The 27,913-nt window shown below is 42.2% G+C and overlaps 1 protein-coding gene across 1 annotated transcript in view; it reads left to right on the top strand.

The window, feature by feature from the left end:
- Positions 1-27,913, top strand: part of SPOCK1 (SPARC (osteonectin), cwcv and kazal like domains proteoglycan 1) — a 517,939-nt gene that overhangs the window by 220,287 nt on the left and 269,739 nt on the right. Inside the window, exon 3 of the mRNA XM_517947.9 lies at positions 11,750-11,795. Within this exon, the coding sequence (XP_517947.4) occupies positions 11,750-11,795 (46 nt within the window). The remainder of the gene's footprint in view (positions 1-11,749; positions 11,796-27,913) is intronic.

Genomic DNA, 27,913 nt, shown 5'->3' with positions numbered 1-27,913 from the left:
CCAAGGGGTCAGCTGAGCAAGTTATGAAGAGTGGAGCCTGGCTGAAGTGCCTCGTGGTCATCTGTTTCTATCAGGCATCTTTCTGTCAGTGCTGGGGAGGAGAAATTGTGTTACAACAATTACAGAGTTGCATCAGTGCCTGTTGGGTAACAGGCAGGGTAGCTCAGGACTCCTTGACCCCGCAGCCTTTGGGAGTGTGGGTTCTGTGGAGAGCCTTCAGTCAATCTCAGAGGACTGTTCTACCCATGTGGTGGGCCCTGCTGTTAGCAGTGGCTGTTGCTCAGAGAGGGGATGCCCACTCTTCTCCATGGAAGCCTTGTTGGTGATTGTACAGGAAAACTGTGGCTCAGGAATGTGGGTCCATTTGTGGTAGGCTTGCCTACTCTGGTTACCTCTTACCGTGGGGAAAATGTCACTTCCAAAATTGCAAATTTCAAAGGAGAATTATCAGATCAAGACAGCACAGGCTTGGAGTGGACAAAGTCTTGGACTCAATTTATTTCTGGGGCTTTGGTGAGGAGCATCTGCTGTGTAAGTGGATCCAAAGGCTGAAGCCTCAGGATACAGGGCTGCAAGGTGGCAGCTAGGACAGTCTTAGGGACACAGTGAAAGGAGTTTTATTGCTTTCTTTCCCAGATGTTCCTTGGAAGAGAAGCTGCTGAATGGGAGGGCTAGGAGGAGCCATAGCATCCCTCACTTTGCAGCTAAAGAAAACTTCATGCCAAGCCTGCAGCCATAGTTTTCCAGAGAGATGATTCATGCTAAAGCCACTACATCCTCTGCATTGTGCTTGGATGTTGGTGTTGGATGTTTCACTTTGCACAGGGCCACCAGGAGTGCTGGTGGTAAACAGGTGTGAGTGCTCAGTTCAGGGCACACAAAGGCAGGAGACTCCTGTGCATCTCCTGCCGGCCTGCTCTTGGGGCTGCTCTCTTTGGGGCCAGAGGCCATGATTCTTCCCAGAAAACCATCTTAGTGAGGCTGGGCCTGAGGGTAGGGGTGGATCAGGAATCCAGGGTGTCCTGCCTGTTTTCTTGGGGCAGACACATGACAGATAGACCTGCTGTCCACTTACTTAGAGACCTTGTGAAGCAGGTGTTTTCATCCCCTATTTCACAGATAGGAAAGCTGAGGCTTCAGATATAATGAGAGTCCTGGTAGTGGTAGTGAGAATCTCTTGAGAGGCCCGTCATCTGTGCTGTCACCTCCCATTTCTTGGTATCTCCTGTATCATGGTGCATCTCCACAGGGCAGGCAGCCCCATGCCTTCTCTCCAGGGTCTCTGGTGTTCACATTGATGCCATTGAAGCAGTAGTACGTAGTGGTTACAGCATGATCTTCGAAGTCAGGCAAAAATGGAGTTCAAATCCTGGTTCTGCTTCTCACTAGCTGTGTGAACTTGTATAGTAATTTTATCTCTCTAAGCTTCAATTTCCACAACTATAACACTGAGATGCTTGTCTCAGATGGTTATTGCAAAAGTAGCTCATGCCTGTAATCCCAGCACTTTAGGAGGCTGAGGCAGGAGGATCGCATGAGGCTAGGAGTTTGAGACCAGCCAGGGCAATATAGCAAGACCCCATCTCTACAAAAAATTTAAAAATTAGCTGGGCATTGTGGTGTACACCTGTAGTCTTAACTACTTGGGAGGATGAGGCAGGAGGATCACTTGAGCTCAGGAGTTCCAGGTTACAGTGACCTACAATTGTGCCACTGCACTTCAGCCTGAGTGATGGCAAGACCCTGTCTATTAAAAAAAATGTGGTAGCTGCTATTATTACGACGATTACTATTAATATTACTATTACTTTGATGTTTTGATTTGGGCTTTGATTTGATGCAAGTCCTAAATCTTGTATCAGATTTTGGCTCAGCTGTGGTGTTCCAAATCATGAAGTCCTCTTGGTCCCTGAGGAGACTCAGGGCATTAGTAGATGTGGGGTGGGGCCATTGGGCAGAAATCTACCTGTCCTCCTCCTATGGAGCCTGGTTGATCCCTCTGAGACCTTCCAGTGTCATCCCCATTGGTTTCCAGTTTCCTGTTACTGCCCCAGTTAGTCACTAAAAGGGAGTTATCTATTTCACCTTCCTCAGAAACCTCCAGGTCATAGAACCATCAGTTTTGAGACAAAGGGGAAGAAGTTGTGGAGCTGCAGTGCAAGATACTGGCATAAAAAACCAGCCGAGGTTGGATTGTTACCTTATTCATTCAGTAGATGTTAGAGTACCTGGTGCCAAATGAATGCTGTGCTGAGGTTCGGCAGTGAGGCCACCCAGCCCCTGGCCCTAGGGACTGCCGTCTGTGTGGCTGAGTTGCAGAGGAGTAGCCAGCTTCTACAGTGTGAGCAGTTCAGTGCTCTGTTCAGGCAGCCCAGGGGGCTGCAGATCACACATCAGGGGTGCCTCGAGTGCAGAGGGATTGGGGACAAGGAAGGCTTTCCACGAGAAGAAGTGTCTAAACTGGGATTTGATAGAGGAGTAAATGTTAACAAAAGAAGGGTAAGGAGGAGTGTTTCAGGCACAGAAGGAATAGCATGGACAGAGTTTTGGGGAAGGAAGAGAGCATAGGCTGCTGCAGGATTAAAACGTAGTTCATTGGTGGCTCGAACATGTAAGCTAGTGTGGCCATAAGGGGACTGCAAGGCTCAGCAGGTGCTGGGGCACAGAAGTCCTGTGAGCTGGGCTGATGGGCTTGGCCTTGACCTGGGAGTCCCTCCAGCATTTTAAGCAGGAGGGTGATGTGACCAGAACATCCCTTTAGAAGGTCACTATTGAGGCAGTGTGAACAGCCTGGGCAGGGCTCAGGGGAGGCAGGGAGGCTGGTTAGGGCACGTGGCCATGTTGTGAGGAGAAATTGTGGAGGCCTGACCCAAGGCAGAGGAGAGGGGAGTTGTGAGAGAGACCCAGGAGTGCAAGTGAAGATGACTTCGTTGTTGCCTGAACGGCAGAGGGAAGGAAGAGGGAGGAGACCAGCCTGCGGCCTGGGTTCTTGCCTCAGCAGCAGGTGGACAGAGGTGCTGTCTAATGAGCTGGAGACTCTTAGAGCAGCAGACCCTGAAAGTGGTAGATACAACTCTGGAAAGCTCCAGAAGCTGGGGGAGAAGGCCCCTGATGTTCTGTACCTGGTTTGCTCTCCATGGTGGGCCTGGCCTTCCCTCAGTCACCTCAGTCACTGTGATTTAGTGTGTGACTTCCTATGGAGGCTGCACATTAGAATCACCTGGAGAGCTTTTAAAACATCCCAGTGTGGAGGCTACACTCCAGCCACTGAATCAGCACCTCCTGCCCTGGGCCAGGCATCAGAGTTTGAAAAGCCCCACAGCATCCCCAGCCATCAGCCAAGGTGGAAACCACTGCTTCTGCCAATCCCTGTGTTTGGTGAGAGGATAAGTGGGGAGGGATGGTGAGGTGGTAGTTAATAGCTGGTGTTTTATTCTCTACAAGGTAGCATCTGGATGTTCATGGAGGCCTGCCAGCTATGGTGGGGGAAGGGAGCAGGCATTCTCAGAAAGATGGCTGGACCTAATTAATTTGGAATTTGTGATACTCAGACAAGGCTGGGCCTCAGGCCAGTATAATTTGTACTTTCTCTGAAATGAAGGTTTACGTGCTATAAGCTATAAGATGGCAATGGCTTTGTTTGGTGTGCCAAGGAGACATACCCTTTCAGGGTTCCTCCATCTGTTTTCTACATGTAAATTAATGATTACACAGAAATGTTGCCTGTTCAGAGCAGGTTCAGGTCCCTTATCAGGATATAGTTAATCATAATTGAAACTTTAATTAATTTGTTTACAATTACATGATAGGTAGTACCTTTCAGTGGTTTAAAACGCCACACTCAATGCACAAATAGGCCCAATGGTGTAAGTATTGTCTTTTTTAATAGATGGGGTCTATTTAATAGAGAGGTGTGACCGAATCTTAGATAGTACGTGTCTGCCCTTTACACAAAATATGCCTGTAGCTCAAGTTTTCAAATTTCATTGATTTTTAAAAAATCTCTCTTCATACATGAGACTAATAAAACTACATGCATTTAAGTATTTCATAATTATTTTTTCCAGTTGCAATTGGTCTCCCTTCACTTGGGCCTAATTGACAAGATTCAAATATGCAAGAATTGCATTATTGAAATTTAAAACATATCCACAAAGACTAATGTTTCTCTCAGTGTTCCTGGGACATCCCCCTACCGTAAACCTCAGGAAATGGACATGAAATTGTGTACCTTTTATTTATTAATTCTGTATGCCAGATATCGTACCAAGCACTTTGCATCATTATTGCAAGTCATTGCGACCATCCTTCAAGGTAGGTGCAAGTGGTCTTGTTTTATGGATAAGGAAATTGACTCGGAGAAGCTGAGTAGATTGTGCAAGGCCACATAGCTGGTGAGTGCTAGAGCCAGAATTTGAACCCACATCTGCTTCAAAGCCTGCCATGTTTACAGTATCTTCTCTGACTTTAACTCCCTGGTGCTGACCTATTCTTTCCTTCCTAGATATTAAGAAGGCTGCTCTTGGCCAGCTCAATTTGATAATTTTGCTAATAAAGTCAAGGTTGTGGATGGTTTTGAGTCTGAGGAGACAACACATGTCTTGGCCAGAGTACAAATGGAGCATCATATGCCCATTCATATCCCCAGAAGAAAAGCCCAAACACAGGGCATATTTTGGGGAATAAACCTCAGACTCAGTTCTTTCCCTTGGGAAAATAACAAGCCAGTGGGTTACTTCTCTCCACCCCAGCTTGGATGGACTGACCAAGACAGACAGAAAGTCCCTAAGAAGAGGGAGCTCTTTGTGTTGGTGATGATCCTTGAATCAGCTAGAGGAGCAATGACAATGCTATTCATTTTACATATTTCCTAGGAACATAAATCCATATCTCTCTCAGGTTTGAGGACCCCTCAAGCTATTTTGAAACTGCAAGGCAAAGGAATTTCTTTGCAGAAATGTAGAAGGTATACTACTCTTGGTCTTGGATGTCATCTTGGGGTTTTTATTGAATTTCACCCCTTGGACCAATGTCACAGGCAATTACTCATTTGAAATTCTCGTGGATGGTAATCATGGCTGAGTGTTTGGATTTAATCATGATTTTGCTAGCTGTTCGGCAGCAATTATATAGATCACTAGACCACACTCAGATTTCATCCCACTTCAGTTATTCTACCCCATAACCTCATGTCCTTTCCCATGAACTTAGTGAATTGTTGGGACCTTTTCAAAGGAATGATGGTAGGTGAATTAAGAGAGCATATCTGGATGACCTTTCTAATGTTATGATAATTTGAAAATTTGATGCAATTATCAAAAATGTATACATTTCTTCCTATTGTTTGATGTGATTCTTTTATTTTTTTCTCATTTATAATGCTTTCGTACTCAGGAAGTTGAGGTAGGTTTTTGATTTTTCAACTGTATGTAGACATAGCATTAAAGTAGTTGCCAAATAAAATGTAAATTTCATTCTAAATCTGAAATCTCAGTAGTAAATATTTGTTTTAGTTCAGTGAACCAGTACCACACACATTTATTTTTCATTGGTATATCCAAGGGATGCAATTTATCAAATGCATATAAACAGTCCATTTGCTGCTTTATCTTTTCTCATTAGTTACAGTACAAGTATGATTGTCAGTTATTATCTGTGTTTTACTGGTGGGTTATTTATTGAAAGAGCAGAGCAACTGACATTGTTCTGAATCATTTTGTCTAAGACCTGGAGGACTTTAAACCAAATGTCAGACCAATTTATCAAAGAATTGCTCTATTCAGGGTGAAGGTGATTTAGAGTGTGTGTATAAACATACAACCACCTGTACTTACACACACCAGTAATAGTTATGGGAATTTCACAGGGATACAGAGATGGAATTGCTTACAAACTGGAATTGCTTACTTATATTTGATGTGATTTAGCAAGGATTTACTGTGTGCTGTTGAGTGATGCCTTAGGGGATGTGCAGGTGAGTAAGACCCATCCCTGCTCAGAACCGGCCTAGGCCCGTGTGTGTGTTGGGGGGTGGGGGGTGGAGGGTGGGGGTGGGTGATTTGTGCACACAGAAATGTATTAATGCAGACAACTCCCAGGCCCTGTTGTACAGGGTTCTCACGAGTGGTAGCTTTGGATGGAAGGCTGAGAAGCCTCAAGTCACTGTCCAAGCTGGGTCACTTCATTCAGAAGGATTCTCACTGAGGCTCCTCACCAGAGATGGGGAGGAGACAAACAGCAAATTATTTGCCCAGAGATGTGAATGAAAACAGCTCAGAGGTAGGGTAGTTGTGTGTGATGCTAGCTCCTTTCTTAATAAATGGAGTGTTTTGTACCTTATAATAGTTTGATTAGCAGAGATTTCCATTGCACACAAAATTACAGGCAAATGTCACATTATATAACAGATGCATTTACATAATGGTCTGGAAATCTCACTTTTCTGGTGACTTCTATTATCATTTCAGGGACATTTCTCCCACCCACCAACCAGATCTTCTTCCTATTTCCCCCAGTCAAGTAGTGTGAAGATAAATAGAACCAGTTTGCACTGAATCCTCTTGAGAGCAGTTTGGCTACAGTCCCTTCATTGATCTCTTTCTAAAGGTTGCAGTTTTGGTAAAGTGGAGTGTGCCTCCATCTGGGATCTACAAACTCAGTTCTGATCTACTTAGCCTTGCAGGGAAGTGCTTCTCCATTTTGTGTGTATCTGCAATCAGCCCACAGACAACTCCAAAGTGACTGCCTGCCCTCCTTTTAATTTGCTTCCTTCAGTTTATGTCTCTATTGCTCCCTCCTGGTCAAGACAAATGAGGCTCCCATTTATTTTCTAGGCTGGTAATTTGTATTAATATTATCTCAGGTAATCATCAGTTGAAACGGCAGGGTTCAAACAGCTTAGCTAAAATATGTATGAAGGAGAAACGATCTGTTTCATGAGAACTAAATGTGTTTGATCTGTAGCATCTGAAGCTGTAGTATGTAATAAATTACATTATCATCTTCATAATTGGGTGCCAAGGCAATTGGGTTTTCATTTGGTTCTGCCACCCCATCTTTTCCTCAGAGTCAGCTTTGACATTCCTTGGAGATTAAATAGGCACCTCTTGAAAGGCAAATCCCTGGGGAATATTTGAGCTAAATTGCATCAGTCATTTTGGGGCTATGGTATAGTAAAAGAAAATTCAGGTTCTTATTCAAAATGGGCTGGAACCATAGGTTCTGTAGTTGGCTATGATCATCTGTGATGAAGAGACTTAATCACCCAAATTATAGCAAGAATATTTTGTCATTTCATGTTAAGCAGACTTAATTATTTCATTGGAAGATGCATTATAGAGTGGAGTGCTCTTGGCACATTTATGTGTATGAAAAACATATAGTAATATATAATAAATATATCTTTAATAATATATATTATATATAAAATGTGTATATATGTATATGTAAAACATATTTTCTTTTTCATTGATGCTTATCTGAACAGAATATCTCTAAAGCATTAATAGTTAAATTCCTTTGCGCCAGCCATCGAGTGCCAATAATTTCACAGGTTTCAATACTATCTTAGTGGAATATTTAATAAGTGAGATAAATGGAGAAATATAGTTTTATCTTTGTTGATCAGCTGTAGAAAATAAAACAATAACTGGAGTCTTATTTGCTACCAGTCTCTGTTTCTTCCTCTCCCACTAACACCAACCGTCCTCCTTCATCCTGGACATGGATGGTTTGTCACTTTCTTACCATGATCTTTATGGTGACTTTTAAAAAATTAATTAATTAATTAATTAATTTTGAGACAGAGTCTTGCTCCGTCTTGTCCAGGCTGGAGTGCAGTGGTGCGATCTTGGCTCACTGCAGCCTCTGCTTCCCGGGTTCAAGCGACTCTCCTGTCTCAGCCTCTCGGGTAGCTGGGACTACAGGCATGTGCCACCACACCTAGCTACTTATGTATTTTTAGAAGAGATATGGTTTCACCATGTTGGCCAGGCAGGTCACAAACTCCTGACGTCAGGTGATCCACCCACCTCAGCCTCCCAAAGTGCTGGGATTACAGGTGTGAGCCACTGGGCCTGGCCATGTCAACTTTTCATGAGAGTTCCTGCTGCCTTGGAATACTATGTGATTCTAGACCTAAGTCAGTATGCTTAAGTTTGGGCCTCTGTTTACATTTATAGGGTCTTTCATGTTTTAACAATCCCTAAAAAAGGGTTGAATAATATTCATTTATGAAATGCTATAGTGAAATGGAATCAGTCTTTCCTCATATGGGTTAGTTAGAATTTACAGCAAGACCGTTCTCTGTCCTGTCCAGAAGATGCCTGACATAATTATATTCTTCAGTGTAACCCATAAAATAGACATGTAGTAACACTGCCATCCTTCATCCCTCAACCTGTGGAATTCATTAATGGGAGCTATTGAACTTAAATGACTATATTTAGATATGCATCTTTCTATTTGGGTTTATGTTTAAAAATTAACTGTTGCTGGGCTCCTTGCAAGTCTTTAAAAAAGCTTTATCATTAGATGATAAAATTGCCACTCAAAAGGCTAACTCAGATAGATATGCCTTGCCTGACAAGTTTGATCTATCCAATATGTCTTTCACCACAGTTTGAATTTTAACAAGCCATAACTTTATTGGGCCAGAGGGAAGGTCAGAGGCAAGGGCTGTTAATGTCTTGCACTTTGTCAGCTTCAGGGCTTAAGTGTGGGGCCCACACAGCACTGGGGTCGTGCCGGGGCAGACCCGGCACTACTTCCCAGGGTAGAAGTGATAGAATTATTGACAGCATAGCAAGTCATGGGGTCTGTTCATTTCAGGACAATGTAAAATAGATACAATATGTTTTTATTTAGATAGAAAATAAGATTTTTTTTTTAAAAGCCTGGCTCTGCCACCTGAGTCTTAGGCCCTGGTGAAATGCCCAGCCTTGGTATTGGTAGGGTGTTGGTTCAGGACCACTGACAGCTATCCTTATGTCCTTTGAGCACCCCAATCGTTAAGTGGGTCTCAGGGATGAACAAATTTTCAGGAGGTGAAGCTCTAGAGGAGCCATTCTTTTCTCTTTTGTCTTTTATCTTTGGCTTTCTCCACTTGAGTTTGGACTGTGCCTCACCAGAATTCTCCCAGACACAGAGTGACTTATTTGATGCAGCCCAGCCTGCTTATACTCACCGTGTGTGGAAGTCCTTGAACCTAGCTAGGACAGTGTGCAGGAGTGATCACGTATACTCCAGCACTTATTTCTTGACATCGACTGCAGCAGTGGCTGCTAAGAGACCCCTCCCCCATGCTCAGTGACCATCCCCCAAGTGGGCTCTGGTGCCTAGAGTCCTTCACATGTGTTCATGATCTTGGCCCCTGATGTGAGGTTTCCTCTCTCGGCTGCAGCCAAAGCAGTGACACACAAAGGTTTATCAGCTCTGGCTCATTGGTTTTTGCTTTGGCAGTCCACTTTCCTGAGGCAGGGAAAAAGCAGTCAGATGCAGAGAATCATTTTTCTTCCCTGCTTGGCCTGGCTGGGCAAGGGGTTGTTTGAAGGACTCATTTTGCATAATGAGTTTTCACTCAAGGTGTACTTTCACATTGTGGCAGCAATTAGGCAGTATTGTTACATTTGCAATGAGCTTTAAATATTCTAATGCAGATAGCTACTTTTGGAGGCCTTATACTTAAAACTGTGATTTTTCCCTAAGAAATATGTAAAAATGGTAATTATAGTTAACCTGAAAAAGTGGCAAGGTCCAGAAGAATGCTTCAAATTCCATCCAAGTTATAAAATATGTTGAAATCATTAGGGAATATCCAGTTCTTGAGACTTGCTCAAACCTTTCTTTGACATCAAAGAGAATGTGGCCTGTGAAATTAAAGTTAAAGGAACTTGTCTTTGGTTCCAGCCCTTCCCTGTTGGACACACAGCCTGAGCTTCCAAAGGCTTTATTAGAACAGCATGTTCAAGTAGAAAATATTTCACAAGATTTCACATTGCCATTATATGTGATGCCATCCTCTGTATGTGGAGAGAGCATTGATAAACCACAGTTGGAAGGATGAACGGTTTGATCCTTTTTTTCTCCACTGGTGAGAATGAGTTCATCTTGGGTTATCTCTTCTGCCCTTGAGAATAGCAGAAAATGTTGGTAACATGGTTGTCTAAGGCTAAGAACACTTTGGTCATCAAACCTAGAAATTGGGTGCTAAATTTCCTATCTGCCATCCAACTTTTAACTTAAAATCATTTAACAGTGGCTGCCGAGTTTCTGACAGCACAATTCCAAAAGTTTGGGATTGTATTTAAACTTATAAATGGGGAAAGATATTGCAGAGAGATTGTTTTAAATTTCCTCAGTGATATTTCATGGTAAAGAGCTCAAAGACTCCCTAACCAGATGGGTGAGAAGGCCAGTTATTCTATAAAACTAAAGCCAGAGCAAAGTGGGCAATTCTTTGAAACTAAAAATAATTTAGTGCTGAATCCTCTGGATTCAGAGGAAGCTGTTTATTTCCTAATGCTTTGGAAGATGGAATCACTGGCCAAGAAACAATATGTTCTGATTTTACTCTAAAGCTAGTTTCCTAAAATCTATTTAAGGGCCTAGGTGAACTCAACAAGGATATAATAAAGCTACATAATTGAATGACACTGAGGCTGATAAAATTCACAGGAGATCGTGTCAGAGATAAACTGCATCAGAACACAGCATGGACAATAATTTAAACTAATTGTGCGCTTTGATGTAAATTAGCTTTTCCAGAAGAGATATTGAGGCTTCATTTTGGGCAGCTTTCTAAAACTGCAGCATGCAGACTGCCTGCCAAAAACACGTATAGCAAAGCAATTGAATATTAACTACAAAGGGACAAATCCTTAAAGATGCTATGAGGATAATGTGCATGGGTGACACCTCTTCAACTTGCAAACTGTTCAGTTTTGCTGATACAGTGGGTGTGCCAGGAAACAATGGGGTCAAAGTGCTGATGGGGAGAATAAAGGTAGTACATGGTGGCTGTTAGGAAGGAAAGGGTTATTAGGAGTGGGGAAGAAGTTAACATAGCTGTGAAGAATTGAGTGATTGAGATCCTTGCAATTTTAAAGTAATGAATTGCCTAGCCTCAGAGCATAAATTGATGCAACCCAAATGCAGGAAAGACATGGTTATGAAGAGACCAGACTGGCCAGCCTTTGTTTTTTCATCTTTCCATACCCAGAACAAATGGTATTAAGCTAAATGTACGCCTTTGGTTAATTCTAACATTTGGAAGGCTGTCTCTTTTTAGGTTTTGTGAGTATTGAAAAACTGAAACTGTGCACCACAAGATGCGTGTCTGTATGTAAAAGAAATGTTGACAGTTGAATTATCAGCTGTTACAAACACAGAGGCTTAATCATAACTGAGAGCAGCAAGGCATCACCTACAGTATAATTGATAGCAAATACACCTTGCACTTAGAAGGTGTCTGGGTTTATATATCAAACTAAGAAGAGCAGCGCTGTTTCTATACTGGGCTGAAATGTTTTTACTATTCCCAGTATTGAATACATACGGTTTGAAAGACAGGAATTTGAAGAGGAAATTGATATTTTTTTATTACACATTAATGCCTGTTTTGGGAAAAATTTATAAGCTTTCAGTGTTTTCCTTTGTGTTTTGGGAGGTGAAAAGGAAGGCAGGTTTTTATGCAGTTATGTGAGAAGCTTTTTGAACTCTGACCTTTGTTTTCTATTTTTTCCTTATATAGGATGATTATTTCAGAAACTGGAATCCCAACAAGCCCTTTGACCAAGGTAATGGATGCAATATTTCTTGCTGTATAGTCTGTGGTAAATGTGGTCTCATTTTTCCTTCCTTGCATGCTGAGTTAATGTTCCCACAAGGGCCAGCTAGCGGTGTTATTTTATTGACTTTGGGGACTGAATTGACTGGGGTGATAGAAATTATTTTATCAAATTGGTTATTTGTCTGAGGTTATATCTAGGGCTGATTTAAACAATTTCTTTTAATTGGCTTGACCAATATAATCATTGATTCGTTTTGTTTTTAAAAAAAGTGAAATTTGATTATCAAATTAACATGGTGAATTGTGGGGCTGAATGCAGTGCTTTCATTCATGGAACAGACTATGCCTGGAGATGCTTCCCTAATTCACATGAGCCATAACAATGAAACTTTCTTTCTAGAAAAAGGTTAATCCTGGGAGACTGTCAAGGGTACTGCGATTTTATTTGTTAAATAACTTCTTCATGGTTTCTAAATAGAAGCCTGTTTCAGAGTTAGCTCGATGACTACTTGGGTTTAAGCATGGCCCACAGAAGGCTTTCTCCACCCCCATTCCCCCAGCAAGCATCAAACCAGTCTCTCATGATAGCTGTTGTAAATCACTAACAGTGTCCTCCTGTGAGTTATTTAAGACACAGTGAGGACCTGCCATGAATCACATCCCTTCCCCCGTTGTTCCATGTGTGGTGCTGTTGAAAATGATGGTAGATTGCACTTCATATGTTCATATGGAATTAATGCCAAAACACAATGAAACAGTATTACCTACCACATCTCAAAGCGTTCATTCTTCTGAGAATCAGCTTCAGTTCTGTAATGTGAGTATTCGATGTGATCATGATGGTCAACTTGATACAAAGAAATCGAGGGAGGCATTGACATGTGACATGGAGGAAGGTGCTCCTTTCTGCCCTCTGCTTGGTCAGTTTAATGGGTCACTACCTCTGGACTCTGGTTTTCTCGTAAGCAAAAATGGTATTAAAATTGCCATATATACATTTATCATATGCTTTGAAGTAGTGTAACAATTTTTTCATTCATGCATGCTAGCATTCTCAAACATTTATTGAGCTTTCGCTGTATGCACAAGCACCAAGCCAGGTACTGGGGATAGAGAAAAATGCTGTGGTGCCCACCCTACAGGAGCTCAGAGTGGGGAGTAGGGAAATAAATCAGTCAATAATTGTGGTGGGATCTGTTAATGGCTGTGATGCAGGTGTGTTCAGGGAAGCATGTGAATCTACAGATGGAGAACTGTATATGTTTTTGTAAAGGGCAAGGTGTCCAGCAAAACCTTCCTTTGGAGGCTCTATCTGGACTATACATATCTTAGCAGCCTTAGAGTGGTAACGGAATTATTCTTCTACAATCCTAACAATGACTGAATCATCACAATGATTCACTCAAAAGCATATGAAGGCATTTGTAACTTAGTTTAGAAATGTTTTATTAAAAGTGATCAAAAATTTTAAAACTTTTTAATAGGATAAAACTTGATCTATGAAGAATACTGGTAGTTAAAGAGCAACAAATTCCCTGTCTGTGCCTGATAAACAAGCCCTTCTGCAAACAACCCTACCAGGCTTTTGCTTGCAAAGGTAACTCAATTGACAGTCACTGTGAACTGATTCTTTTTAGCTAAGAACTAGAAATAGGTTCTTGTGCTATAAGGATCAAATGTTGCCTAAATAACTGTCAAAAATTACTCTTTGCCAAAGCTTGCAAATGAATACACTCTCCCGAGGGAAGACATTTTTACTTTTACTAATGCATATTGGAGAAGGAATACATCAAGGTAGGTGTCATTTGCCACTTTGGATATAAATGATAGCTTCCCTTGGTTTGGGAGTTAACACAGAAATTTTGGGAACCACAAAATCACCGTCTTTAAACCTGAGTAGGTAAACAGTTCAAACAAGGATTTTTCTCTCCTAGGAATGATGGCAGCTATATTCAGCAGAGCCCCATCCTGTTCTCTTTTTCTAGCTCTGCAGGCTTGAAAACTGGGTCTGCTCAGATTAACCCTCCCAGAAAACCTTATGACTTTATGGGATATAATTAAGGACCTTAGCTGAGTATCCCCACTTTGTACCTCAGGGGTAGCTGCCATTGGCTATTTATATACAGAACCATGAGGAGCACAGGCAGAGCTGAGAATAGCCTTCACTTAAAATATCAGCCCCAGCAGATGTCATCAATTACATTGTGTGCGGCTCAATAAAAATGGGAGGTTACTCTATCAGCGCTGACACCACTTGGTGAAATATAAACCACAGGCATGGAAGATGTAGAGCGTTTCATCTTCCAGAAACTAGGAGAATTACTGAACTCCAGTGGAAGATGACAGCCAAAGAGAGGAGTCATTTCCTCTCCTCAGCTGAAAAAAGAATCAAACATAGTTAAAATGGGTTTGTGGTTAGGGAAAAGTTTTAGTTTGTAGAAATGGAACTTGTTGAAGAGTGTCTTCAGAGTTTCAGATGACAAATATGGTTTAGGATGGGGATGGAAGGGGCTTCATGATGGAGGTGGGTGTGGAGTAGGCTTGGAATATAGAGGGAGAGGAGGGGAAGGAAGGCCCAGCATAGAGAATTCTGGTAATAGTGTAGTCAGAAAGGTGGATTTGAAATGGGTTGAGGGGACATTCCATACCAATCAGCCAAATTTGAACTTTGTTTTCTTGGCAGTGGGGTGCCATAGAAAGTCTTTGAGCAGGCGAGTGACATGATGAGGGCAGTATTTTAGAGGATTTGGTTTGGTGACAACAGCTATAATTAGGAACCCAAAAACATACTTGCTAAATGTTGTCACTCCTCTAGGACTCTTGGGTAACTTCTTCATGGCATCATTCATTGCCTTGGAGCCCTGGGCTCTGGCTGTCACCGGTGGTCAGACTTATCAATTCAGCTCTCCAGCTTGACCTCTGAAATGCCCATGCAGCTTCTGATTGTCGTGTTGGTGTGGTGAATAGTTAGAAGACTCAAAGTATTCAAGAAATAGTTACTTAGCTGTAATTGCTTCTCTGCTTAAAGATATTTACTGAACTTTGAACAACAGGGCTTCATGGAGCGAGTGCTATCATCATGTAATTGACTCTAAGGCAGTTAGAAGAAAAGTATCTCACCTGGTGCTCTCCAATGATGAGACTCAGAATGTCTTTAACTTGTTATCTTTAAGTGAATCTTTAATGTTTCTGTCAGTGGAGTATAATGGCCATCAACTTCAGACTTTTCTAAGAATTCTTCCTGAGATTAGGGTAAAGTGGCATAAGTAGTATATCCTTTTGTCTTGTAATGATTTAATGCCAAATCTCCTCACAGAAAGGATGGACAGGAGTTCAGAATTGAAGGCAATGATTAACTCAGGTGAGAAATTTCGCTTGTGAAGTCCACAAAGAAAGACACTGTGCAGAGAGAGTTGGGCAGACTGCACAGTTTGAGAGAGCCATGGGCCAATGCAAATGGGTTTCTTATCTTGCATAGTCAGGAGAAATGAAGGCCCCCGGATGGACCTTCAGAAGGCTGGCTGAGGCTGCAGAGCTCTGGGGTGATTCCGGAGCTTTTGGTTGCCTCTGCCACTTTGCCTTGCCAGCACCTTCCCTTAACTGGCGCCTGACAAACTCAGGAGCGCATATGAGGTTAGTGCTTCTCAGTGGGGATCTGGGTCAGCAAGATGCTTCCCCAAGAAAACCATTGATGGTCAAATAAGGGACACACATATACCCTCATCTCTTGAAGATTCACATGCTCATTATCAACTTAAAAACTCTGAGGCGTCTTTCAGTAAAGAAACCCATTTAACCTATCATTTTCCAAATTTGCCTGTGACCATATTTTCAATTTTTTTCCACTACACACCTATCAGATACTCAGAGGAGGTAATGTATTTGGCATGATACACTTTGGTAAGTGCAGTCTGGGGTCTTAGGGTTTGGAGTCAGATTCTCCAAGTTTAGAATTTGACTCTGTCAGTTACTAGCTGTGTGATCCTGGGAAAGTAGCTTAACTTCTCTGATTCTAAATCTTCCTATCTGAAAATGGCAATAATGATAAGTACTTTCAACAATAGCACTGAGAAGATGAAGTGAATTAATATGCCTGGCATATAGGAAGTGCTTGACAAGTGATCAGCAAGTCATTGATTGTTTTCATTCTCTTCCTATTTAGCAGCCTCTCCTGGTGTCTTTCTTCCCATTCCACTCTGGTTTTATTCCCTTCTCCTTTTGTTCCTTTCTGGTGGCCTTCCAAGTTGTGATGCTCTGAAGCTCTCGGAGCTACACTGACACTGGCTTGTCTTAACTAGTGTTGGGGCATCGTACTGGTACACTCCAGATCCCCATTATTGGAGCTGAAGAGGTTCAGGCTCTTAATGTGTTCATTCCTTCCTTCATTCCATAAGCAGTTACCAAATGCCTGATGTTTAAATGCACTGAACTGGATAATAGGGACAACACTAAGGAAGACGTCTCTTGGGGGACACTCCCAGTTATCAGTCCTCAGAGACATCCATCCAAGGTCCTACTGGGGGGTAGGGAAGTGAGTAGAGTTGGTCTGGGTAACAGGGAAATCCTTAATATGTCAAGTGTTTATACAGGTGACAGGTCAGTTTTAGTTGAGGTGATGTTTTTTGCTATGCCTTGGCCTTATGCAGTCTGTGCCTTTGGTATGTGGACCAGGCTCCCTCATGCTGTACAACCAACACTTGCTGGTAACAATTACCTTCAATGCAAATAAAAAAGGTATTGTCACAAAGATTGTATCTTTTGCCTTTAAGTGAGATGGCTTGATGAGGGTCTGGAGGGGAATGAAAGATAGAATTTATTGAACCACAAAGCTGTTGTAAAAATAAAATAAAGGTAATGCTTTGGGGATTCATTGAATAGGGGGTGAATATACAGCAAAGTGAATTCTAACAAGGTGTTTCAAAGCTTCCTGACTAGTTCTTTTAGAAGAAGAAAATGGAAACTTATTTATAGTACTTTTGCTGAACAAAAGGATTTTTTGTGCACTGGAGGGTTTGGAAGGTAATTTATGTATATAACCACTATACTACTTTAGAATAAAATTCTGATTACATGAAGATGTCTCAAAGTGATGGAACACTAACAGGTTCTCTGCTGGAGCCAGGGTGCACTCAGGAAAGAACCTCCCCAATTTATTTGGCTATGAAGTTCCACTAGAGGAGACAAGCCACTGTAGGACTAATGGCTGGAGAGATTTAGCATGGGACTTTCCTGAGACAAGTGGGTTCCTTTAAAGTGGAATCAATGAACGCTTTAGATAAAGTGTATAGACATTGGTTTTAAAGATGATGCTTTTTATTCTGGAGTGAATACTAATCATTCTTCCAGAGCAGACTGGCTGTAGATAAACCTCAGATGTTGCTGGTGATCTTCAAAGCAGCATGTGAACTTGTAGAAATTGATCTCCAGATAAAAATAAAACTCAGAGAGTCAGGTGCCCCTTTCACTCATGCTGTTCTCGTGAATAGAAGAAAAGAAAGACCTCACCCTTTGACTTCCAGTCTATTATACCAAGATCCTGACAAACTCAAATCCTGACCAAAGCCCTGAACTATTTTGAGGCAAAAATTCTAAAACTCAAAAGGAGGGAGTTCTTTTCATGTTCCAGCTGTGTTTCTGGAACCACCAGCCCAGTGGATTATCACAGCATTTGTGTTTTGCCAAGGTCTTAAAGGGTGCCTGGGGAGTCAAGATTGCTTATTTCTAAAAATCTTCCATAGAAGGGGAGTTTTCCTTCTCTAGATTAATCTGAAAATTTACATAATAGGCTTAATAGAAATCTTAAGTCCCCATAGCTTTCTTCATAATGTGGAGTTTAGCCTCACCCTAAAAGAACCTCTGATTAGCATTTATAGGGCCTTGAAAGTTTTTCAGTTTTTTAAAGAATTTGTTCACCTTATCTGATCCCTGTGGATTTTCAGAGGCAGCTGGCCTCGTTTGTGGGAAGCATCTTAATACTTTTCTCCTGGCTCGCTCATGTTTGGTCTGGTTGGTTTCTCCCTCTCACCTTTGCCTTTTCCACATAATTAGGAATATGCTTTCCCCAACAGCAACTACTCATCTTATCCACATTAACCTACTCTCTGCCCCAGACACGCACACTCGGCTCCAGCCTAATTAGCCTGTTCCCACTGCCATCTTTTCTTCTGTTTCTTCATTGTGACAATAAGATAGTCCTATTTAAAAAAAAATTTGGAGTATTGGTTTTTAAACATTCTAATTCAGTACTCCAGGGAAGAAACAGAAAGCTATTAATTCAAATATTAATGTGCTCCTACTTTAACTCAGTCTTTCTGCCTTGATGTTTGATCAAATTGAATGTTTTCTCTTTTGTCTTTGTCTGCCTTTGCCTGTTTGCTTATTTTAGAGAATAAAACATCAGCTATAAAATTTGAATCTCATGGGTGCCCCTTCTTCTTTCCCATTTTCTTTTCTCTAAAGGTGACCATATCATTAATTTGCTTTTCTGTTCATGTCCTTATGTTTTTATGTCATGTATATGTATACAGGCAATGTTACATTGTATATTTTGCAATAGAAATTAATGTTTCCCTCTCTAATCTGTTTATTCCAGTTAACATTGCTTTTGAGGTAACTTTTTTGATAGTTGTAGATCTAATGAATTATTTTATATTGTGCTATTCTATTGTATTAATATATCACAATTAATTCAATTATTCCCCCACTGATGGATGTTTCTCTTGACTCCATCTGTTTTGCTATTGGGGCTGCTTTTTCTTAGTATTTTTAAATGTAAACTGCTTGGCCTGAAGAGTGTGGGATGCCAGGAGGAGGGCTGAGGTGGGACATGGCTCTGCCACTGTTAAAATGTGCAACTTTGGGCAAATCACATGTCCTTTCTGGACTTTAGTTCACCCATCTCTGAAATAAAAAGGGTAGATGAGATAGTTGCTGAAGTCCTTGGGAGCTATGGTAGTTAAGTTCAGACAGAATAGTTTTCCATATATGTTTTCTCATAAAGGAAAAATGAAAAATTTGAAGCATGATGCTCTTATTTCAAAGGTTACAGTTTGGCTAATGAGTTATGAATATACTGTAACTGAAATAAAACCAATGGAATTAAATGGGCCTTTTAACTATCAGGGGTGGAGAGGGCTCAGAATAAAAAGCAAAAAAGGCCAAAGAAGTCTCTTCCTACAGAATCCTATGGGACACTGTGAGCTGTAGAGGAAAGAGCAAGAGTTGAAAGTGCTCAAATCAAATCTTGCCTCTCCCATAAGCTTATTGTATACATTTGAGTCATTTGACTTATCTAGCCTTTGTTTTCTTTTTTTTTTTTACTTTCATGTGTCTTTACTTTTCATCTGTTTTCAGTGTTTTTTTATTATTATTATACTTTAAGTTCTGGGGTACATGTGCAGAATGTGCAGGTTTGTTACGTAGGTATACATGTGCCATGATGGTTTGCTGCAACCCTCAACCCGTCATCTACATTAGGTGTTTCTCCTAATGCTATTCCTCCCCTAGTTCCCCATCCCCCAACAGGCCCCAGTATGTGATGCTCCCTTCCCTGTGTTCACATGTTCTCATTGTTCAACTCCAGCTTATGAGTGAGAACATGCAGTGTTTGGTTTTCTGTTCTTGTGTTAGTTTGCTGAGAATGATGGTTTCCAGCTTCATCCAGGTCCCTGCAAAGGACATGAACTCATCCTTTTTTATGGCTGTATAGTATTCCATGGTGTATATGTGCCACATTTTCTTTATCCAGTCTATCATTAATGAGCATTTGTGTTGGTTCTACGTCTTTGCTATTGTGAACAGTGTCGCAGTAAACATGTGTGCATGTGTCTTTATAGTAGAATGATTCATAAGCCTTTGTTTTCTTATCTGTAGAGTGGGTCTAATCACAGCTGTCTTGTAGGCCATTTGTGGAGAGATCATGTTTGCAAAGGGCCAAGGAGTAGGTATGTGGTATGTTCTCTACAAAGAGCGTTTCTTCCTGCTCAGTCAGTTCTGCCAGGAACTGTGTAGGTTCCATTTCCTCACTGAGTGCTGGGGTCGGCTATGAGTTTGTGTTCTGGCTTCACCCTGACTTCACAAAGAGCTCTCAGGACTCTGTGCCCCTAGAACCAAGGAGCAAAAGCCATTCTGGGTTGTGCTCCACCCTTTGGAGGGAATCGTAGTGAATGATGAAGGGTGGTAAAATTCTCCCTGCAATTATGGGGCACTGCAGCTTTCTAATATTGTGTTTAAGAGGTTCTTTCAGCACGAACGAATCCATTTTAAAGACATGTTTATTACCTTTCCCCAAACTCATAAAATGTGGTGTTAGTTGTATAAAAGGGGGGAAAAAACCTTCCTGTTAATCCACCTGCTAGAACAACAGTCCCTGAATTAATTATATTGTACTTGTTGAGTCCTAATGAACCAGCCTTGGTTTGGGAAAATTCTCAATAGGGAAAAAAATGTCAGCTGAATTTTAAAATCAATCAATAATGCTGTTAAATTTTTCTCATTTGAGAATGTAGAATGGATTATTGCATTTTCCCAATCAGGAAATGGCTGCTTGGAGAAAAACCTGCAGGCATCACCTGCGTCCTCTACAACTTTCAGGCCTGAGATGGGGGTTTTGTTTTGTTAAGCTCCTCAATTGTACTGTGTAGCAATTAACTGCTGGAAACCTGTTAAATGTTCATTCTGCCCCAGAAACCATGCTTGATGAAAGGCAATGCGGTATAGTGGAAAGGCCCTGGGGCTTTGCAGTCTCAGAGAATGGGTTCATTTTCTAGCTCTTCCCTCTAATAGCTGTGTGTACCTAAGTGGGTACCTCAGTTTTCTTATCTGTAACATAGAAATTATGACATTTATTACACATGTGGCATGAGGGGTAAAACTCCTGATTCAATCTCAGAATGTACATGAAAAAGGCAAGAAAGCTTTGGCAGGAGATAGAGTACTGCTGTCTTCTTCTGGTGTTTCATATTGGGAAGGGTCTTAGTGGTTTTTGATGTCTCTGCCTATTCCGCAAGGATGTGAACTCATTGATCAGTTAATCATTGAATCAAGAACTCACAGACTTGGTGAGGACTGTGGAGGGGAGTGTGACAGTGCTCTCCTCAGGGGGCTTGTGGTCTACAGAGCCAAGAGACACACACGAAATAAAATCACTCAAAGGATGTGTTTGAGGTGTCCTGACAGAAGCTGGCAGAGTTGGGGCTCAGGCCAGGAATTAGCCCTTCCTGGTTGAAGGTCAGGAAAAGGATCCTAGAAGAGGTGACCTGGGGCCTTTCTGAAGATGGGCAGATGTTTGGAGGTAGAGAGGAAGGGGAGCATCTAGTGGGGAGAAATGTTTTCTGATAGCTTATCGCTCAGTGCTGCAGAAGTGAAATCTGATCATGCTTTAGTCCTTTGGGGCTTCTGTTCTAACACCATAGACCGGGTGGCCTACAAACAGTAGAAATTTATTTCTTACAGTTCTGGAGGCCAGAAGTTGGAGACGAGGGTGCCAGCATAACTGGGTGCTGGTGAGGGCCCTCTTCCAGGTTGTGGATGGCCATCTTCTTGTGTCCTCATGTTGGGGGAAAGAGAGCTCGAGAACTCTCTGGGGTTCCTTTGATAATGGCACTAATCACATCCAAGAGGGTTCACCCTCATGACCTAAGCACCACCCAAAGGCCCTACCTCTAATGCCACCACATTGGAGAAAGGATTTCAACACATAAATTTTGAGGGGGGACACAAACATTCAGTTCTATGCAGATGGGATGCTTCTTTTAAAAATACTTTTGTTAAGAGATATGAAGGAAATGTCAATCATTACTTTAGTAGGCTGTTTCACTTTTTCCCTTTGTCTCTCAAGTCTCATTCTGCTAGGCACCTTGAAACACCCAGAGCAGGATTGCAGATAGCAAGGTGGGCCTGATGCAGTAACACTGGGAGTGGTGGGACTGGGACAAACTAACACCCATGCCACCGGCAGAGAGCAGCCCTGACCCAACTCTAGCTGACGATGGTTATGAGGGCTTGGGTCAGCATTGTAAGGACTATGGATTGCTCAAAAGCAGCTGGAAATGAACATTTGTTTTTGTGTGTGAAACTTAATTCTTCAGTGCTGGAAAATCAATTATTAAAAAAAATACAGCAAGAGGGTAAATGTGCCTTTGGGCTGTTTGTGGCTTCTCTTCTTGTCTTTTGCTTGTGGCACACGTGTGCTGGAGGTTGATGCATCCTTGGGGTCCCTCTGACTTGGTGCAGCTGCGTAGCCCTTGGGGTGGAGGCAGTGCCTCGCAGAGTTGGGGACAGACTGCCTGAGCAGAAGTTGTCTTTGTTGGGACTGTGCTCAGAGACCACAGGAGCCCGCAGTGGTTTGAATGTGTTCCCCCCACAAGCATGTGTTGGAAACATAATCCCCAATGCAATAATGTTGAGAGGTGGGGCGTAGGGGAGCTGTTTAGGTCATGAGGGCTTCACCCTCACGAATGGAGCCATGCCTATCTATTGTAAAAGGACTTGAGGCTGTGAGTCTGACCTCTTGCCCTCTGTCACCATGTGATGCCTGCCCCCATGTCCTGAGACAACAAGAAGGCCCTCACCAGATGCAGCCCCTTGATCTTGGACTTCTCAGACTCCAGAACCATAAGCCAAATACATTTCTGTTTGTTATAAATTACCCAGTCTATGATACTCTATTACAGCAGCACACAGTGGACCAGTACAAGGCCTAAAGCCACTTGTAATAAGCGTAAGAGCCTGAATTGCTATTTCTGTGTGGCCTCCATCACCTGGAGATGGAGTGGTTTAGCCTTTAAAAGAGGGAAACACAGCCCATGCCCTCATACATGCACACATGCACAAGTCTCATACTCAAAAATCCATACAGAATATGGTGCCACCAGGATTTAGAAACATATGCCAGTTCCCAAAGAACAAAAGTGGAACCCATGTGATCTCAAGAGTGATGATGTGAGGTGCTGAGTTTCCTTGCTGCCAGGAGGGTGTGGGTAATTCCATGGGCACTGGCAGCCTGGCCAGGAGGAACCGCTTAGCAGAGGATGGGTGCTGTGTACAGTAGATGGCCCTGCACTGCTCATCTTCTTCTTTGTCTCCAAAATTCAAGGTAGAAAGGGCTAGAGAAGGTGGAAAATGTTAGTTGCAGTCATTGCCAAGGCAAGACAATCCCTGATTAGGTGAAAAATTATCCTCTGAGCCCACTGGAGCCACTGTGACATTCAGGTCCTAAATTTGCCCAGGGTTGTGTCACTCTCAGGCCCTTGCCCTGAACTCTGCTCTAGCTCCCCCTTTCCCTTCCTAACTTCAATATATGGTAATCAATGCACTTGAGTTCTCCTCCTGCCTTCACTTCACGTCCATGAATGCTCACTTTTCCTGCAGGAACTTACTTGAACTGTCACTCAGTGGTCCTTGAATCTGTAACCAAATACATGATAACCCGATATGTCTTTTTTTGTTTTTGTCTTTGCCTCATTCACCAAAAAACAACTTATAGGCATATGTAAGTGTCAAGTGATAACACGAATAGATGAAAACATTTGAGTATAAGAAAAAACATTTGAGTATAAGTAAATTAAAGGCATAGCAAAGCCATGCTATGTATGTTGTTACTCCATCACATGCGCAGTGAGTTTCTGTATACTTCTGTAACTGGGCTCAGAGCTTCCTAACAAAGCAGAGAAGGACACACAGAGCACTATGTTCCCATGATGTGTAAACGAGGCTGGTATTCAGGAGAAATACAGGTATTCATAGTAGTGAGGCCAGAGATGCTTTCCTCCTGTGGATTCTCAGAAGGGGGTTTGTCAGGGTGGCCCGTGTTCCCGCCAGTATCTAGCAGTGAATACCCCAGTAAGCTTTTATGATTACTTCATCCAAGATCTTTCAGTATACAATGATGCTTAGTGCCAAAGTACAGTTCTATAAGTTAACTCAATAATTCAGAGTGCACTGTCTTCTAAAGGCCTGGCTTGATACATGGACGAAATTGACAATATCAGGAAGAATGGTTGGCCTGCATCTCCATCAGGGAATACTCTGATTGTTTTGTTGCTGGTAACTGATTAGCATTGGGAACAGAGAGTTCTGGGCTTTTCCTGGCAGGAACAAGGAGTTCAGATGATCTGTGCTGCCAATTAATGGAAGCATATGGTTCTTCTCTCTTCAGCCAAGTGGCACGCAGAGCCAGTCTTGTTGGTTAGACATTCAGAATCCAAACTAGAGCTTTGATGCCTGACTGCATAGTTACCTTCCTCCATGCTAACACTATAGATTAGTTCAACCCCACAGGCAAATGATGGATTAAGAATGTCAGTATTCTTCCCTATAGGCCACCAGAGCCAAGGGCAGTGTTATGTGGAGCTTCACAGTGTAGTGTGGGCTTTACGCGGGTGGGAAATGCTTTCCTTGCACACATACGTACATATTTACATATGTTTCTCAAACGCGTATGGATGCTGATGTGCTCAATAAAATCCACATCTTATTTAAAGACATTAGCAAATCCATATTAGATCTTGTCATTATAAAATTCTCAGCAACTAACAGAATGATTAGTACGATAGCTATCTTTGGAGAGGTCAAGGGGAGGTGGAGTTTATAAATTTTTTTTTGACAGTGGAAAGGGTTTCTCATGGTGGAAGAATTTGGGCACGTTACCACAGTGCGTACATGCAGGAGTTTCATTTTGTGATGTTTTCAAGCAGGTATTATGAAACAGCCATAAAAAAATACCAATAAAAATCCACAGAATGCCTAATTTTAAGGCACATCTCTTTGCGGTGACCCTGCTAAGATAAAATTATTTGTAGGAGAAAAATATACCCTTGGGAAAAATATAATTTTTGGATATAAGCCATGTAAATGTTGTCAGGCATCTGCTAATAATTATGATTTTTGCTTTTAGCGAGGTCAATCCTGAGTTGTTCTTTCTACCAGTGATTAGGCAGGAGGAGAAATTCCCAGTTTGTAATGATAAAATTATACTGTCAGATTAAGAGTGAGCATTCATCATTCTGTTCTCATAGCAAGGCACAGATTCCTTCACCCAGAAATGGTTTCGAGTGCTTTATGAATAGTTTTAAAAGCAGGGGTAGCATGGTGGGACACCTAGAACTGGGGGCAGCCTCAACATAAGCTGGTGCAGTGTGTGGACATTTGAACTCCTTCAGACATAATAGCCATACCTGGATATTTGTAGGTTGCTCACAGGGAGTTGAGGATTCTATTTGGTTCCATAGGGTAGCCCTAGAATTAGAGGGTGGGAGTTGCAAAGGGATGGCTTTTGGCTCAATCCAAGTATGGCATTTTCATATCCCAAGCTGTGTGAGGATGGGGTAGGCTGCCATGGAGGAGACTGAGACACCGCTCCTGGGATGTGTACATGTAAGAGTAGACAGCCACATGGCTGGTTTGATGTAGGGGAAATTGAACACTGGACGAGGACAGAGATACTATTGAGATTGTTTCTGACCTTGAGTTTAGGCAGTTCTGTGATAAGGCAGGACTGTTGAGAGGTGATAATTTGTTTTATACAATGACTCCCCATAGAATTTCCTCAAACAGCCTGCCTAATTGGTATGTCTGAGGTAGATTCAGTTTACCAAAGTTATGTCTATGCAGCTTTGCAAGAATATCTAATAAGTAAATTAGGTCAGTCTTTTACAATCAAAGCCTCATTCATTGCAAATACAAGGGAGTAAGAAAGAAAAATGGCAGAATTACTGGGTGTTCCTAGTAAAGAAAAGCAACCTACCCACTCATTGTAGAGCTTCAGTTTCATGAATTTAGAACTAACCTATTGCTCTGAGTGAATTCTATTCTCTTTGGTAAGAAAAGCAGGGGAATAAATGATGTTGGTGCCCTCTTTTGTCTATCCAGAGCTGTAGATGTGGACATACGTTTCCAAATGCAGTGTGACTTCTCACTGTGAGGCTCACGTAGAGGGATTTTTGTCCTCTAGAAAAGGAAGTGCTTTTGCCTGACATTCAGGTGCTTGGGGAGGCAAGTAGCGGGTGAATAAAGAATGGCATAGGAAGTCATTGTCTTTACAGAGTAACCACCGAGGACCTGGAGGGGTAGGTTAGATCCCTACAAGTTCCTATGCGTGTCCCTACCAGTGTGCTGTTGTCCAGCTTCGAAGTGTGGAGCCGTATCCACAGATCCATGCCACAGCCCCAAAGGGCATGCTGTTAGGGATTCCTGTCTTCTGACTTAGCTCATGTTGTTTGAAAATTGAAGTGCATGCCAGATTAATTGTAGTTTTGTTAGTGTATCAAGTAACAACTTACATTTTTAGAACATCATGCTATCTCAGACACCAAAGAAAAGGCCCTACCACTCTCAGATGAAGAGGCATTATTATGTGTTTGGAAACTATGTGCCTAGTGTTTATATCTGGTCAACAATGAGCTGGCCTGCCCTGGAAGAGAAAGAGGAAGAACTGTTTCTGTCTGCAGGGATGTTCAGGCTGAAGTATGACAGGGCAGGGATCAGTCAGGAAAGATAATGCCTGACATTAAGTAACTCATGCTGTAGGAACTTTTGCATACAATATTCTAGGAACTTTTGCATACAATATTCTCAGTGGCTGCTGTGTGATCATGACTGCCATCCACGTTTTTCTCCGTTGCTCTGTATTGCTCTATATGTGTACCATTTTTCTTAGAACCATGCTCTCCTCTGTGAGTTTGATTCTTCAAATGTACCAAGTGGAAAATTATCCTGCTGGTATAAATTTCCAGATAGCATGGGGGGAGATGGGAGAATTGTAATTAAGAAAGTGAATTAAGCTGGGCACGGTGGCTCATGCTTTTAATCCCAGCACTTTGGGAGGCCGAGGCGGGTGGATCACCTGAAGTCAGGAGTTTGAGACCAGCCTGGACAACATGGTAAAACCCCATCTCTATTAAAAATACAAAAATTAGTTGGATATGGTGGCAGGCGCCTGTAATCCCAGCTACTCAGGAGGCTGAGGCAGGAGAATTGCTTGAACCTGGGAGGTGGAGGTTGCAGTGAGCTTGAGATTGCACCACTGCACTCCAGCCTGGGCAACAGAGCAAGACTCTGTCTCGAAGAAAAATAAAAAAGCAAATAATGTGTCGAATACGATCCTAATTATGTCAGAGTATGTATCTGACAAATGCTTGTATTTGCATATAAAATACCTGAATCAGTACCAAATTGTAATGTATTATATCTGAGGAATGGGCTGAGAGGGGTATGAGGAATTTACTTTTTGCTTCATAATTTTTTTATGCTGTCTATCTAAACATTTTACTGTGAGCTCTCTCATGCGGGCATCTAAAAGCCCATCTGTGGCACCATTTTGCTGGTGCCTACATAAACAGGTCTCACCCAGTATTTTTCTTTAGTTCACTCATTACTGAGGGGAACCCATCTATGAGTTTCATGGATTGAAGGTAACCACTCAGGCAGGGAGGCTGCTCTGTCAAATCGGAGCATCAGCCTTGTGTTCTATAAGGAAGCTCTTGGAAATAATCTGATGTGGCTTTCTCACTTCACACAGGGGGAACCAAGGCTAGAGAGAAGTCACTTGCCAAAAAACCCCCAGCCAGTCTTGCAGTGAGTCCCATCAAGACAACAATGGGAAGACAAGTATGATTGTTTTCCTGAAAACAAACAGGCAAACAAACAAGAAAATAGTTTATTGTGTGGGTGAGGTTGGTTGGGATTCACTTTGAGGAATAGGAGGTGTGAAAGATGAGGAGGGGTGAGGACTTTACGTTTTCAGCGGCTTAGTGATATAATTCATTGGTTTGCAGTGCGTGGCCCTCAGACAGCTGTGTGGTCTTTACCTGAGAACTTGTTAGAAATGCAAATTCTCCATCCTCACCTCAGACCCTGCTGCATTAGAGACTTTGGGTGTGGGGGCCAGCAATCTATGTTGAAACAAGCCTTCTGGTTGATTCTGATGCAAGCTCAAGTTTAAGAAAATGCTGGTAAGGTGGAAAGAAGCTGAGACTCCGCTTTCTGGTGTTGCTATGCCATCAGCTGGTGTGTACGGTATGTCCCAGACTTCTCTGGGTCTGTAGAATAGGAGTGTTGCTACCTAACTTGCTGAATTGGTGGAAGAATCAGTGAGCTAAGACAGGCAAGTGTGATTTGTAGTTTTAG

This window comes from Pan troglodytes, chromosome 4 (assembly GCF_028858775.2).
Source record: "Pan troglodytes isolate AG18354 chromosome 4, NHGRI_mPanTro3-v2.0_pri, whole genome shotgun sequence".
Classification (NCBI taxonomy): domain Eukaryota; kingdom Metazoa; phylum Chordata; class Mammalia; order Primates; family Hominidae; genus Pan; species Pan troglodytes.
Note: the sequence above shows the minus strand (reverse complement) of the source record. Positions and strands in the feature narration are given on the sequence as shown.